Below are 15,799 nucleotides of genomic sequence, written 5' to 3' on the forward strand. Positions count from 1 at the left end.
GGGGACGAGACCGGGGGCCCTTTGCAGATGTTCCACCATTGATCTACTGCCCTTCCTCTAAAGGACATTTCCGCAAATTAGAGGTTATGTGCAGTTATTTTGGCTAGTAGATGTTAGCATGGAAGATTAGAACCTGGGTGAGTGGCAATCTCGTCCCCAGTTTGAGCCCTCCCACTTTTTAAAAATAAATAAATTAAATTGTGGATTATTTTCCCAGCTGTTCTCACTTATTGAAATTCAACAATACTACCCACCTTGCACAGAAGCACCAAATGTCCGTTGAAAATTACATTTCACTTATAGGTCATTTCCATTTTTAAACAAAGGTATCATTCCACAAGTTGCCGTGTGTCCTCGGAGGCCTGTAACCACGTTTTATCGACATTGCATATAAAATAAAAGCATGCAAGGTTTATTGAAAAGTAGTGGCTTCCCCACCTGATCGACTCTTTCGGACATAGATTGCCGGTTTGTCCATCAGTATTAAGCCTTAGAGTTGGGAGGTCAAGATCTCAAACAGGTCTGCGTTCAGTCTCCCACTACACGGCAGTAAAAAATTTGGATTAATACAGTGGTGCCCCGCAAGACGAATGCCTCGCAAGACGGAAAACCCGCTAGACGAAAGGGTTTTCCGTTTTTGAGCTGCTTCGCAAGACGATTTTCCCTATGGGCTTGCTTTGCAAGACGAAAACGTCTTGCAAGTGTTCCGATTTTTTTTCGCTTTCCCCCCCTTTTTCTAAGCCGCTAATAGCCTTTTAGCCGCTAATCCGCTAATCCTTTAATAGCCGCTAAGCCTTTAATAGCCGCTAAACCGCTAATAGCGCTAAGCCGCTAATAGGGTTGCTTCGCAAGACGAAGAAACCACTAGACTAAGAGACTCGCAGAACAGATTAATTTCGTCTTGCGAGGCACCACTGTATAGTAGATCTGGGGTTGCCAATACCAGGGATTGAACCTGAGGGCTCTTGCATGCAATGCAGGTGCTCTAAGCATGGAACACACATTGCTTTGCTTTTGTGAAGTCACTCTCAGAGCTTTTGGGGGCTGAAGAGATGGACAGAAATTATTTAAGTAAATCATCAGTAATAAAATTGTCGTACGGACACTTTTCATTTTTGGAGTGGGAAACTGCCAAACTCAGTGCTGAATTCCTTTGCCCCGATAAAAAAATTCCTGCAGCACAAAGTGGGCGAGAGCAATCAGCCCTATGAGAGCAGGAGAGGCATAGTAGCTGCCCAAGGGTGCTGGGCTTTAGTGCCAGGCCTGGTCATAGTGCCTGAGCTAAAATGGGTTTGTATTGCATCTTTCTTTATGTGTGTATATATCTGCTGACCTGACTGTGAGGCCCCTTGGCTGTAAGGGTCCTCAAGGCAGGACTTAACCAGATGATTGCTAGGTCTTGCTTGCTTCAGATCAGAGGATGCTGTAGATCTCGCCCCGCCCCTCCCCCATGTCGCTCCGTCGGTCTGCCAGGTCACATGCTATCTACCTCCTAAATTAGGCTACTGAAAAATAGTGGGTTTCGTGTAGAAGGTGAGACTTTCTTGGAAGGTTTTGAACTGGAAAAACATTTCCGGAAATGCTTTTTATGCGAATGACAGTAACTTGCATTGGATTATTATTATTCTTTCCATTTTGCCGCGGAGAATTTGGAATTGGAACGTTTTCCTGTGCAAAGGAGAGTATTTTATTTATTATTTATTTATTTTGCCTCGGATAGAATAGTAGAATCCATAGATAACTTTGCAGCGGAAATGTTCTGATGCCCAGCCTTAGGCAGGGATTGAATTTAGCAGGTCTGGTTTGCTTGTGTTTAGTAAACAAAGCTAAATGTGTTGAAACTGACATGCTTGTCTAATATTATATTTGCAATTGTTCCTAACTGAGCTTAGAAATTGGAATTTTAATGTAAACAGCTTAGAAGTTTTGATGACCAAGCAGTATATAAATCCGGCTAAATAAATAAACTCATAAATGTTGTGCTTGGGGAACTTTTCCACTGCACTTCACTTGATGAAAGGACTTGTGAGCTTGGATCACAAATTCCTGCGCTGGGCACATGCTCGGAGGCACCTTTATTCCTTACGTTTTAGGCTATATGTTACCCTATGTCCTCTTTTTCCGGGATATGGCCTCTTTTTCATGGGCGTGTAAACTTCGTCATAGCAATCCATCGTTAAAAGTAGAAGTTGGCAAATGTGTCCTCTTTTTTGCTCTTCAAAATATGGCAGCAGTTTATTATTTTTTTCTACCTGACTCCGGTTGCTAGCCCTCAAGATTCTAGCAAAGAACAAATCAGAGTCTGCAAGCCTGTAGCCTGCCCACCACCTCTGTCCTAGAAGAGTTACCGTATTTTGCTAGCTATAAAACGACTAAATTGATGGTCTCTGGGAAGGCAGTTTGACAGGGTGACCTGGGTCCCCAGAATCTGCTGTCCTTCTCCCATTTATTTATTTTTTAAAAACCTTTAAAGAAATCTTTGTTTAAAGGGCAGCAGGCATTTTCTTAGTTTTCCAGAACAAATTAAAGTCGGGGGCCCACAATTCCTGTTGGCACTCCACAGTAAACCATTGCAGCAAGAGACAGAATTTGGGGGTGTCCTCACTCCTTTTGAAAGTTGGCCAAAAATTGCATCTCTCTCTCTCTCTCTCTCTCTCTCTCTCTCTCTCTCTCTCTCTGTGTGTGTGTGTGTGTGTGTATAGTCACATATACATATGTATGTATACAATGAACATGTGCTACCTTTTCTAAGAATTTATTTTCAGACTGGCATCTGCGGTGCTCTGCAGTTGGCAAGGTTGGACAGGGGCCATGAAACCCCAGACCTATTGCTAACTTTGATTGCTTTGCTGGGTGGGATATGTCCCAAATGGCTTCTGCTATCCCGTAATTTCTCTTTGAGTTGCTTTCCTGCAGTGTGGCATCTTCCATTTTGCCTCTCTGGCTATGAACGCATTGGAATAAAAGGGTCTCTTGCTTTTTCCCAGTCAGCTTCATCCCCTACTACTGTCCTTTGACCCCCTCCCCCTCAAACCTGTCTTTCTCAGCCTGGTACACCACCACCCCCAGATACTTTTGGGGCTGATGGGAGTTGTAGTCAAAAGCATCTGAAGAGAATGGGGCTCGTCTAGATGCTTTCAGCCTGGGTTTTAAACATGGAACAGTAGAGGCCGCATTTTACCTTCCAAACAAAATACTAGTGGTGTTTGCGTTAAAGGGGCGTCGTCGAAAACTGTACTGTTGAGCAGGGACAAAAATAGACTTTGTTGGCATGGTTGCATTTTTTCGGAGGGGTGGGCAACCCTATTATTTTAAACGTTTTGTAAACTCTCCACACATTTACAGCGTTTGGCCCCCAGACTAGCAGCATCCTTCAGCCGTGGTTACTTATTTTATTTTAAAAGTTTGAGTCTGCCTAGCAACAGGCTTCCATGGTTGATGATGACATAGGCATGCAACAGGGATCTCCAGGCCAGCTTCAGAAGCGTATCTGTGTGGTACTAGATTGTCATGTTCACACATTGCAGTGTAATTGTATCCCACTTTAGAGAAAGGTGTGTTTTGTTTTTTTCCGACATACCGTTGTCCTGCAAGGATGGGATGTGGCAATTGGGTGCATAATTCAGCTCCTGGAAGCCCTTGTTTTATTTATTTGGAAGGGACTCAAATGCTGGGAAATTGGGGTTGTGTTTGCTATTTACAAAGTCCTGAACAACTTGGGTCCAGGGCACCTAGGGATCGCCTGAACCCTTATATCCCAACTTGATCACTTCAATCATCTGCAGGAGGATCCTAGGTTATTCCCTGGGTTCATTGGGCACATTTGACAGTGCCACAAAACTGAGCCTTTAGTGTCGTCTGCCTAGGCCTGTGGAACAACAAGATTTAGCGTGTGTGGTCTGTTTTAACCTTTCAACGTTTGCTGAAAACTGTTCGGTGCAGTCAGGCTTATGCGAGCAATTTAAGAAGACATCTTTCTGTAATAATAAAATAAAATAAAAAATCCTTCCTGTAGCACCTTAAAGACCAACTAAGTTAGTTCTTGGTATAAGCTTTCGTGTGCATGCACACTTCTTCAGATACACTGAAACAGAAGTTGCCAGATCCTTCTATATAGTGAGAAGGTGGGGAGGGGTATTACTCAGAAGGGTGGTGGGAATTGGAGATTGGCAGAAAGCTGAGATGAGCCTGTTGACGACTCTTAACGACTGTAATAGGTCTTACAGGAAAAGGCAAGGGGTGAGAAGGTGAGAAATGGCTTAGTCATGTATAATGAGATAAGAATCCAATGTCTCTGTTCAGACCAGGTCTCCCCATTGTTTTAAGTTTGGTAATGAGTTGCAATTCAGCAGCTTCTCTTTCCAGTCTATTTCTGAAATTCCTTTGTAGTAAAACAGCTACTTTGAGATCTTGTATAGAATGTCCTGGGAGATTGAAGTGTTCTCCTACTGGTTTCTCTGTTTTGTGATTCTTGATGTCAGATTTATGTCCGTTTATTCTTTGGCGTAAGGTTTGGCCTGTTTGTCCAATATAGAGAGCTGAAGGACACTGTTGGCATTTGATGGCATACACAATGTTAGACGATGAGCAATTAAATAGTCCCGAGATGGTATGTGTGATGTTGTTGGGGCCAGTAATGGTGTTGTCCGGGTGTATGTGGCAGCAAAGTTGGCATCTGGGTTTATTGCAGGCTCTGGTGCCAGTGTCCGTGTTAAGTCTGGTTGTAGTATTATTGTGGGTTAGGAGTTGTTTAAGATTGGGTGGCTGTCTGTAGGCAATGAAAGGTCTTCCTCCCAGAGCTTGAGAAAGAGAACTGTCATTGTCCAGGAGAGGTTGTAGATCTCTGATGATGCGTTGAACTGTTTTAACTTGGGAGCTGTATGTGATGACTAGTGGTGTTCTGTTATTTTCTTTTTTGGGTCTGTCTTGCAGCAAGTTCTCTCTGGGTATCAGTCTGGCTCTGTTGATCTGTTGTCTAACTTCATCTGCTGGGTATTTTAGTTCTGAAAAGGTTTGCTGTAGATCTCTTAGGTGAGAGTCTCTGTCTGTAGAATTGGAACAGATGCTGCTGTAACGTAGTGCCTGGCTATATACAGTGGACTGTTTGGTATGTTTGGGATGGTAGCTAGAGGCATGTAGATACGTTTGTCGGTCAGTTGGTTTACGGTATAAGGTGGTGTCTATGCGTCCATCCTGTATTTTTATAGTAGTGTCCAAAAAATGTATTTCTTGCATAGATTGATTCATTGTAAGGTTGATTGTGGGGTGAAAATCATTGCATTTCTGGTGAAAGGTGTCCAGGGTCTGTTGACCATGTGTCCAGATGATAAAAATATCGTCAATGTATCGCAGGTACAAAAGAGGTTTGAGTGGGTAGGAGTTTATCTGAAGAAGGTTTGAGTGGGTAGGAGTGTATCTGAAGAAGTGTGCATGCACACGAAAGCTTATACCAAGAACTAACTTAGTTGGTCTTTAAGGTGCTACAGGAAGGATTTTTATTTTTATTTTTATTTTTGACTATGGCAGACCAACACGGCTACCTATCTGTAATCTTTCTGTAATAGTTAGCCGATATCTCACATTTTAAACTTGTATGTGGTTTCTGTTGCGTATCTTCATGGCTGTTATTAGAATACAGAGGTGAAGTATATGGGATTTCAGTCTGCGTTTGCTGACTTGGAACTTACTCGGAGGGTTACGGAACCAAGGAGCCATTAGCCAGTATTCCCACCCCATTCCTGAGAACCCCCACAACTCCTTGGCCTCACCTTCCTCTCCTAAGTTACCCCCTCCTCAAGCACACTTACCACAATTTGGAAATACAGTGGTACCTCGGGTTAAGTACTTAATTTGTTCTGGAGGTCCGTTCTTAACCTGAAACTGTTCTTAACCTGAAGCACCACTTTAGCTAATGGGGCCTCCCGCTGCCGCTGTGTATGTAACCTGAAGCATATGTAACCTGAAGCATATGTAACCTGAGGTACCACTGTAGCGGGGCTTAGTTAGAGAATCATCCAACTAAAGCATTTTTAAAAGGTTTAATTCCAGACAATACACTTGTTAAATAAGAATGCTGCTTCTTATCAAATCTCAGTGCAGGTGACATTTTTGGGGTGGGGGGAGAGCACCTTCCCCCATTTGAACCCACTCAGCGGCTTCGATTGGTGGAACTGTTACAAGTGCTGCATAACATCTATTCTGCATTTGCAATAACTCGATCTTTTAGTGTGGCGGCACCTGCACTTTGGAACTCTCTGCCTATTGAGATCAGGCAGGCAGCTACTAAAAACATTTGTGTTTAGACAAGCCTGTCTAGATGTTTTATAAAGTTTGTGTGAGTTTTAATTGGTTTTTTTAGTCTATTGTTTAACTCTTCAAAAGTTTTCAATTATTGTTGTTCATTTTTCTTAGTGATAATTTTATTGTTTTATATTTTTTAAGCTGCTTTGAGGTTTGTGGATTTATTTATTTTTTACTATCAAGCTGTGTATATATAAACAGTAAAGAACGATATTTATAAATAGTAAAGAACAATATTTATTGAAGGAACCGCAAGATAATTTTATATAGCCGCTATTTTCTTACATTGAAATCCAACCTTTCTTCCCTTCATGAAATCCCAGGTGGTTCCTAGGTGCGGCACTCATCCATCCATTAGCGTTAGCAAAGGAGTGGCCTTGTGGGCCTTCAAACAGACCCTGGGACAAAAACAATTAAATAATACATTTTTTAAGCTGCCATCCATTGTAGAAGTAAAGACCAACTTTGTCTGTACTTATCAATTCGCTATTGTGGGAGCAATTCACAGTCCAGAAGAGTCTCAAAAATTTGAATAAACAGGCGAGTGTGTCCTTAATTTTTAACCCTGCTGATTTAAAATTGTTCTCCCAGATTAAAATGAATTGCTTCCCACCATGTATTTAACTGGCAGGGCAAGCTTGTACATGTCTACTCAAAAGTAAGCCCCATTGAGACCGGTGGGCCTTACACCCAGGTAAGTGTGAATAGGAATGCAGCCTTAAGCTTCTGTTGATTCAGCTTTAGATGTTTGCCCTTCCTTGTCATTTTTTGGGGACCACCTGGACCACTGACAGTCTCCAGACCATAGTTTTGTCTTCCCACATAATATGGGTTTATAAAGAGCTTAAAAACAATCCTCTGCCAAGGATGCTTTAGCTGAGATTCCCGCATTGCAGGGGGTTGGACTAGATGACCCCCTGGGTCCCTTCCAAACCTAAGATACTATGATTCTGTCATATAAAAAGTGGCAAAGCAATTTCTCCTAGCCTGTGCTGCTTCATAACACTATATTTTCCCTACAGTAAAGGGGTTAATTGTTTGGTATTGCCTCCCTTTTTTTTAATATAATAAAAATTTGATGGTTACCCTAAAAGGCCACCCAGGTCAAAAGCTGATTAAATCAAATTTGGGGTGAGGTGAGGGAATTGACTGCAGGTTCAAGGCATTGGAGGTTGAAATGGCCCCAGCCTTTTTGATACCGACTAGAATTATGTTGAAACAATTAAGGCAAAGAGACCTTAACCATTAAATCATCAGTTTCTCACATTTATATCCCACCTTTCTTCCATCATAGGCCGAAAGGGAGGGCCTGGTCATCCATTTAGGCACTGACCTGACCCAGGCAAAGTGGTCAGAAAGAAGTGTGTCTTCAGACCATACCCTAGTAGTTTTTGATCTGAAGGGGAAGATGTATGAGGAAGTGATTAGGGGTCTGTGAATGGCACCAAGACAAGGTCATTATGGACCCCAAATACCATCCCTGTCTAGTTGTGCTCCATAAACAATCATGCTGAATACAATGTCATTATCTTCCTATATGCATAAAAGTGTAAGGCTGTGGTCATGCAGCCACCACTTGCAGATTTGTAGTGCTGCATCACAATCCGGGATTTCCACACACACACAAAATGGGATTGGGAAAGTGAAAAGCGAGCTTAGTAGCTACATAGGGTTGGAAAGGGAAGCTGGGGAGGGGTTAATGTGAGGGGAATAGTAGCAGGGGCTTGGCTGTGTGTGTGTGTGTGTGTGTTTATTACATGAACCGGGAGTCATGGTTAAATTAATCCCTGTGTTTTTTTAATTGTGACTAAACTGGAGCGTATTTGACCCCCAAATCAAGTTAGTGAAGTGATGAAAGTGTTAAGAATGACTTAATCCTTTCTTATTTTATTACTCCTCCTCTGTGATTGGATCATCGCCCTCTTTGGCTCTCGCCTGAGGCTAGGATTGAGTTGCCTGTCATTTGGGGAGCTGGGAGTGGGAATGTGTTTTTCCTTCCCAGAGGTATGAGGATGTCTTTTGCCACCACAGCCAGTCCTAACCCACCATAACCACCTCTCTCCCTCTTCTTTTGCTTTCCCCGCAGGATGGCGGAGCCGCGCTTTAACAACCCCTACTTCTGGCCACCCCCTCCCACGATGCCCAGCCAGGTAAGGACCTGTTCTCCAAACATGCAAGGTCTTCTAAAGTTTCTAGTCCACACATACCCCCAAATCTTCAGACGAGCATAGGAAGCTGCCTGACGCTGCCTGGTCTAGCTCAGTATTGTCTGGGAAGAATAAACAGATTTATTGGTTTCTGTTTTTTCATTTTTCAAGTCTTCAGTTCACATCATTCATGCATCCACCTGAAAATTTATTTTTAAGAAGTCCTCCTGAAACTCCACCAGCATTTTAATGCGAATTGCTCGTTTTTGCAAGCAGTTTTCTCCAATATAATGAATTTTTGTGTGTTCTGTTCACTAATATATACAATTTTTGTACATGTTTTTTGTTGGAGAACAAAATTTGGAGGAATGGGAATTTCAAAGAAGTCCCTGCATTACAGCCCACATGTTGTTTCAAGAAGTGAAAATTGGGTACACGGGTTCTCTTTCTTTCTCTCTCTTTTATTGACGTCTCACCATGTTTAGCGCACATATAATTATGTACTTTTTGAACTTTCAGTAAAGATGTTTAAAAAAGAAGAAGTGCAAATTAGGTAGATCTGCATTAAAACCCAAACTGAATTTCTTCCTCATCCCTATTGTCTACGCTTACTCCTTGTGGTTCAAGATGCCGAGATTGAACTTGAGGCCTTTTGCATGCAAAGACGGTGCTCTAACCACTGAGCTGCAGCCCTTCTCCATACTTGCCCTAACCTGCTTGCCCACACCTTTGTCCACAAGAAAAGCGCACACTGCTCCCTTTGCTGGTCGATAACTTTTTGTTCTTCTTCCCCCTTCAGCTGGACAATCTAGTTCTCATCAACAAGATCAAGGAGCAGCTCATGGCAGAGAAGATCCGGCCCCCACACCTGCCCCCGACTTCCGTGTCTTCCCAGCAGCCTCTGCTGGTGCCCCCCTCACCTGCCGAGGGGAGCCAGTCCATCATGTCTATCCCCAAGCTGCAGCAGGTCCCCGGGTTGCACCCTCAGGCGGTCCCCCAGCCCGACGTGGCCCTGCACGCTCGCCCAGCCACCAGCACCGTCACAGGTAAGCCGGGGGCAAGGGGGCAAGCAGGCACCGGGAAGCTATGTCCAGGCCTCTTTGTGCACATGCAATGAATTTTCTGCAAGCCCAGAACAAGTGTGTGCTTTTTGAGCAGCTTGTGATATTATGTGTACACACACACACGGCACAACTACATCTTATTCTCATTTAACTTGCGCAATTTCAACCATACATTGTTGAAGGCCAGCTGGTTGAAATCCTGCAAGTTGAATGCAAGCAAGGCAGAGAGCTTCAAAGGCACAGGGCCTTCTCGGTAGTGGCGCCCGCCCTGTGGAACGCCCTCCCATCAGTTGTCAAGGAAATAAAAACTATCTGGTTTTTAAAAGACATCTGAAGGCAGCCCGGTTCAGGGAGGTTTTTAATGTTTGATGTTTTATCATGTTTTTCATATTCTGTTAGGAGTCGCCCAGAGTGGCTGGGGAAACCCATCCAGATGGGTGGAGTATAAATATTATTATTATTATTATTATTATTATTATTATTATTATTATTATTATTATTAGCTTTAAGCTGGAATCAGGAAGACCAAAATTTTAATCAGGAATGGGAAATATATATAATTTACTTTAAAAATCACTGTAAACAATTAAAATAATTAGTAGGATTGGAATGACACTTGTTAAACGTTGGACTGTGGTTGTAATGGAGATTTAATAGAACTGGATTAACAGAGAAGATGCAGGAGGAAAAAAAGTTAATATAAGGACCCACAAAGCGGGGGGGGGGGGGGAGTCCCCGGACGTTTAACGGTCTATTGATCCCTGTGCCACCACTGTGCTCGCTTCCCCACTGCCACCAACCAGTTACTCTCTGGTGAAACACTTGAGTCCAGACAGTTGTTAAAAGTGAACCAAAAAAACCAAGTTTATTTTAGAGACATTAACAAGTTTATGGTTTCTCCGATAATATTCTTGTCACTATCTTAACTTTAGTTTCTTTACCTTCCTAATACCTTCTGACTGATTATCTCAACTGTTTGACTGACTCCTCTTAACAAATTCTCTCCCTCTCACACCAGACTAGCCCAACCCACAGACTTATCTGTCTCTTCTAACTCCAGACTGTCTTCTCCACCCTAACTCTAACTCCCCCCCCAAAAAAAAACCACCTCTGTGCTTAAACCTTATACCCAGTTAACTCTGCCCCCTGGGTTCCCATTGGTTAGTCATTTTATAATTAGTTAACCCTTTCCCTATGAACCCAGTATGGTGTCACACACCTAGGAGGGCAAACGCCACAGCTTCCTTGATGATTGTTTGTAAATTTGAAAATTGTGTATGTGTGGGGGGGGGCACTGGTTCTGGGAGTGCTGGATGTTCTCTTTCTCTCCCTCCCTGCCACCTGCTAGCCATGTGGGGTTGCTCCAATGGTTTGGGTAAGATGCGATCATGCTGTATTCAGAAGCTCAAGCTTGTGCCTTACCGGTGAGAGGAGGCGGCTCTCTCCTAAGACCAGAATATGTGAACATCCGGTGAATCTGAATGTTGGAAGATTCAGAACAGAGAAAAGAAAGGACTTTTCCCACACAGGGCTGCCAGTTGAACTACGGAACTCCCTCCCACAGGAGGGAGCAATGGCCACTAACCTGGGCGGTTTCAAAAGAGACAAATCCATGGAGGAGAGGGCCATGGGTGGCTGCCAGTCACGATTGCTACGCTCTGCCTCCACATGCTGGCAAATGCTTATGAACCACTGCTGCTCTGAGCTGCTGCCAAAAACCTTCCCCCTCAGCCTTCCTGGCATGTTCTGGTGCTTGTCTTAAGCTGTCCTCTCCCTCCACCCCTGGCTTCTGTCTTCCAGGTTTGGGTCTGGGGTCCCGTGCCACGGCCGTCAGCACCTCGGAATCCAGCGCTGGGACGGGCACCAGCACCCCCTCCACCCCCACCTCCACCACGCAGAGCCGTCTCATTGCCTCTTCGCCCACCCTCATCTCAGGGATCACCAGCCCCCCGCTCTTGGACTCCATCAAGACCATTCAGGGTCACAGCCTGCTGGGGGGGGCACCCAAGGCGGAGCGCGGCCGCAAGAAGATCAAGGCGGAGAACCCCACGGGGCCCCCCGTCCTGGTGGTGCCCTACCCCATCTTGGCTTCGGGCGACATCGGCAAAGAGGGGAAGACATACAGGTGTGTGGGAGGGAAGGGGTTAACACTCTGCCGCGAGCATGGGTGGGGGAGTGGGGTGTGGAGACCTCAGGCCCCTTAGCATGGCGGGGAGCTGGACTAGATTGCTCTTGGAGGTCCCTTTCAACTCTATGTTTCTGTGTACAGAAATAGGGTCAATGATATCTTCAAAATGGATAAAAAGAGGGGTTTTCAGTTATGAAATCTGAAGGTTTCAATACGATCTGTTAGCAAACAATATAAAATTACTGTTGAAAATGTATAGATTGATGTTGGAATGGCATACAAAGGATGAACAGGTGAAGACCGGAAAGCTCAGGAACCAAGAAGACCAAAACTTTAATAAGGAATGGGGGAAATGTATGATTTATCTTGGAGACCACTGTAAACAGATGAAAACATTAGCAGAATTGCAGTAACACTTGTAATGTAGCGGGTATTGTGGAGATGATGAAGTTATTTTAAAAAATGGAGTGCAGAAAAAGATGCAGTGAAAAGTTTTAATAACAGAACCCCTGGAGGGGAAGGGAAGGTGGGAAGTCAGAGATTCAGAGGAATCTCTAAATTGTGGATATGTGTTAGGTTATTTTTTACAATTTTATACTTGTGAAATCAAATAAAAATTATGTCAGGAATAGGGTCATTGTTCTTGGACTGTGCCAGTTTAAACTCGAGATAGGAGAATGGGTACAGCTCAGCGGCGGAGCACAAGGCCCTGGGTTCAATCCGCAATGGCATCTCCAGGGAGGGCTGGGAATGTCCCCTGCCTGAAAAAAAGCCTGGAGAGCTGCTTTCAGTCAGAGTCGATAATACTGAGCTCTATGGACCAATCAGTGAGCAGGAGGAGACACTCCCACCAATGGGCTTTTGATGGGGGGGTGGGGCCAGCCACTTTTCAGTCATGTGATGCAGTAACATGCTGCATCATTGACAGATGGGCGGCTGACCTCTCAAATTTGACCAATCCTGACGATGGTCTGACCCATGGAGCCTGAAATAGCTTCCCACCCATGGTGTGGAGAGGAAATGCCCCAGAGAAGCCCAAAAGCTGTACACAAAAGCGGCAACTTGTTGGATGTGCTTGCTAGGGAGCTGCTGCCAGTCAGAGTAGGCTACAGTGAAGTAATGAGCCAAGACTTTCCTGCTCAGGCAGACCTTTAGAAACCAAGAAGCAGGTGATGCTGGCCACTAGGCTGCTGTGTCAGGGCAGCTTACATTTTTATTGCTGGTTCTAAATGTGTTTTGGCGTATTTTAATGGATGTGTTTTAACTGGGTATTTTAAAAAATACTTTCTATTTTATAATGATGTTTTCTGACGCTAGAATCCCAACTTGGGAGAAGATATATACATATATCTATATATATTGATATTGATATATATACAGTGGTACCTCGGGTTACATTCGCTTCAGGTTACATATGCTTCAGGTTACAGACTCCGCTAATCCAGAAATAGTGCTTCAGGTTAAGAACTTTGCTTCAGGATAAGAACAGAAATTGTGCTCCGGCAGTGCGGCGGCAGCGGGAGGCCCCATTGGCTAAATTGGTGCTTCAGGTTAAGAACAGTTTCAGGTTAAGAACGGACCTCTAGAACGAATTAAGTACTTAACCCGAGGTACCACTGTATATATATAGAGGGAGAGGGAGAGAGAGAGAATATCGTGGAATGGCAGAATTGGAGAGGACACCAAGGGTTATCCTGTCCGAGCCTCTCACTGCAGGACATTAAAGACATCGTTAAGAAATAAATGATGATAGTGACTATGTTTTGATGCAGAATTGTGTCTTTGAAACGCTCCCCCCCCCCTTCTTGTCCTTGACCGTCTCCAGGTGTAAAGTCTGCCCCCTCACTTTCTTCACCAAGTCGGAGATGCAGATCCACTCCAAGTCCCACACAGAGGCCAAGCCCCACAAGTGCCCCCACTGCTCCAAGTCCTTCGCCAACGCCTCCTACCTGGCGCAGCATTTGCGCATCCACCTGGGCGTCAAGCCCTATCACTGCTCCTACTGCGAGAAATCCTTCCGCCAACTTTCCCACCTCCAGCAACACACCAGGTAAGGGACCTGCTTACGCTCGCTGGGATCAGTCGACTGGGTTGCCATTTTGGGGGAGCATGGGAAGCAAAGATGGCCACCAGAAACTGGAAATCCTCCTTTTCGTTAACAAGAACAAGGTTAAGTAAAAAAGCAAGCCTTTAGTCCTCATGGCTTGAGTGAGTGTGTGTCAAATGGCACACACACACACCCCCCCCCCACTTCTTTGACCAGCAACGTCAGAATAAATTGACGCATAACGGTGCACATTTTCCAAGATTTGTTTCCTACTTGATAGATTAAACCAGCAGTTCTCAAACTTGGTTAGGGTGGGATTTTAACATATACGAAACGGTTTTAAATATGCCTGTAGACATGGAATTGTTTTATGTATCTACTACATATTTTGGCAAGTTGCCTCTTTGCTCTGCGTTAGGACAGGACAGGACCCTAGGATCGAGGTTCTGTGCATGTTTGGGTACAGTTCGGCGCCATTTTGAATCAAGATGGTGGCCCATACCTTTCAAAACCGTCCTGATTTGTAACCACTAATTTCACCATTTCCTAATATGAAATTGCTGTGTGATATTTTGCGGGAGGCGGTTTGTGAACTGAGTCAGGTAAGTGAAGCAATGGAGGAGAGGCGGAAAACACCTCAGCGTTCTCTCTTACTGCCTTTCAGAATTCACACCGGAGACAGACCCTACAAGTGCCCTCATGCCGGATGTGAAAAGGCATTCACACAGCTCTCAAACCTCCAGGTCAGTCGGTTGGGAATTCGGGTGGTATGTGCCAGGTGAATTGGAAGTCCCAGAGTGGGTCAAAGCATTTGAGGGTTAGAGATAATTGGGGTGCATTTATTCGGTGCCCTGTGTGGCAAGACAGGACTGAGGTTTTCCTATGTTGAATATTTATGTATCTTATGCTGCAAGCACCCAAAAAAATGGTCTTGATGGTCTGCTGATCTAGCCTAGTCCTCTGCTTCCAACAGCAGACTCCTTTGGGAGCTCAAATGCTTGGCCCAGAGAGAGAGGGGGAGCCCTCTTGTCTGTCCTGCGGCTTCTGAGGTTCAAAGGTATTATTCCCTCTAAAGACGGAGGTTCCACTTAATTGCTGAAGATAATAGCAAGTGAACATTATTACCTGCTTTGGGACCTTTGGGTGAAAGGCAGGTAATAGCTTTATGTATGTATGTAGCACAGAGTAAAATGAAATTGGCATCAACATTTTAAAAGTTGCAGTTGTGTCACAGACTCCAGAGGAAAATGACAAAATGCCTGAGGTCAGTTCCTGGTGATTTTTTTGTTCGCTACAGCACAGAACCCATGTGGTATAGTGGTTAGAGTGCCGGACTCAGGTTCAAATCCCTCCCCCCACTCAGCCATGAAACTCACTGGGTGTGACCTTGGGGGCCAGCTGGTATCTCTCAGCCTAAGAAGCAACTTCGCAAGGTTGGCATCTTGATCTGAGCTGGGTGAAAGGGTGCAAGTCTCATCTGACTGCCCTACTGCAGATTTAGCAAGGAGGGCTTGATAAAAGATTTTGCAGAGATCTCAGTGAAAGTAGTAGTGTAGAAGGACTTGGTACCTTGGTTGGTGGCGAGGTGGCTTTTTGTTTAAGGGTCTTCCCCACCCCACCCCCAGGACTTCTGAGGGCTGCCATGTCAATCCCCTGTTCCTTCCTGCCCCTTTCCCACCCAGTCTCACCAACGGCAACACAACAAGGACAAGCCCTACAAGTGTCCGAACTGCTACCGGGCCTACTCGGACTCTGCCTCGCTCCAGATCCACCTCTCGGCACACGCAATCAAGCACGCCAAGGCCTACTGCTGCAGCATGTGTGGGCGGGCCTACACTTCAGTGAGTAGCAGGGGCTGTTGGCTGGGCAGGAAGCAAGGCAGGTGGGGAGTGCAAGAGAGACACGAGTTCAAATCCCCTCACGCACTGGGCATGAAGTCTACTGGGGGTGGCCTTGGGGGGGGGGTCAGTTGGCCGCTCTAGGCCTAATCCAGTTCACAGAGTTGTTGTGAGGAGGAAAATGCGTCAAGAGTAGCCATCAATAGCTTTATGTCCTCCTTGAATTGGTCCAATCCTCTTTGAAAGCCATCCGAGTTCCATAGTTGTCAATACTT

The 15,799-nt window shown here is 44.9% G+C and overlaps 1 protein-coding gene across 12 annotated transcripts in view; it reads left to right on the forward strand.

Annotated features, from left to right (window-relative positions):
- Nucleotides 1–15,799, forward strand: part of ZNF362 (zinc finger protein 362) — a 32,150-nt gene that overhangs the window by 13,133 nt on the left and 3,218 nt on the right. For all 12 annotated transcript variants that reach the window (XM_083513108.1, XM_083513110.1, XM_083513115.1 and 9 more), the window contains 6 exons: nt 8,387–8,450; nt 9,247–9,493; nt 11,312–11,636; nt 13,465–13,689; nt 14,351–14,429; nt 15,369–15,527. In XM_083513108.1, coding sequence (XP_083369234.1) covers nt 8,388–8,450; nt 9,247–9,493; nt 11,312–11,636; nt 13,465–13,689; nt 14,351–14,429; nt 15,369–15,527 — 1,098 coding nt within the window. In that variant the 5' untranslated portion in view covers nt 8,387. The remainder of the gene's footprint in view (nt 1–8,386; nt 8,451–9,246; nt 9,494–11,311; nt 11,637–13,464; nt 13,690–14,350; nt 14,430–15,368; nt 15,528–15,799) is intronic.

Source organism: Podarcis liolepis, assembly GCF_965112155.1.
Source record: "Podarcis liolepis genome assembly, chromosome: 7".
NCBI lineage: Eukaryota > Metazoa > Chordata > Lepidosauria > Squamata > Lacertidae > Podarcis > Podarcis liolepis.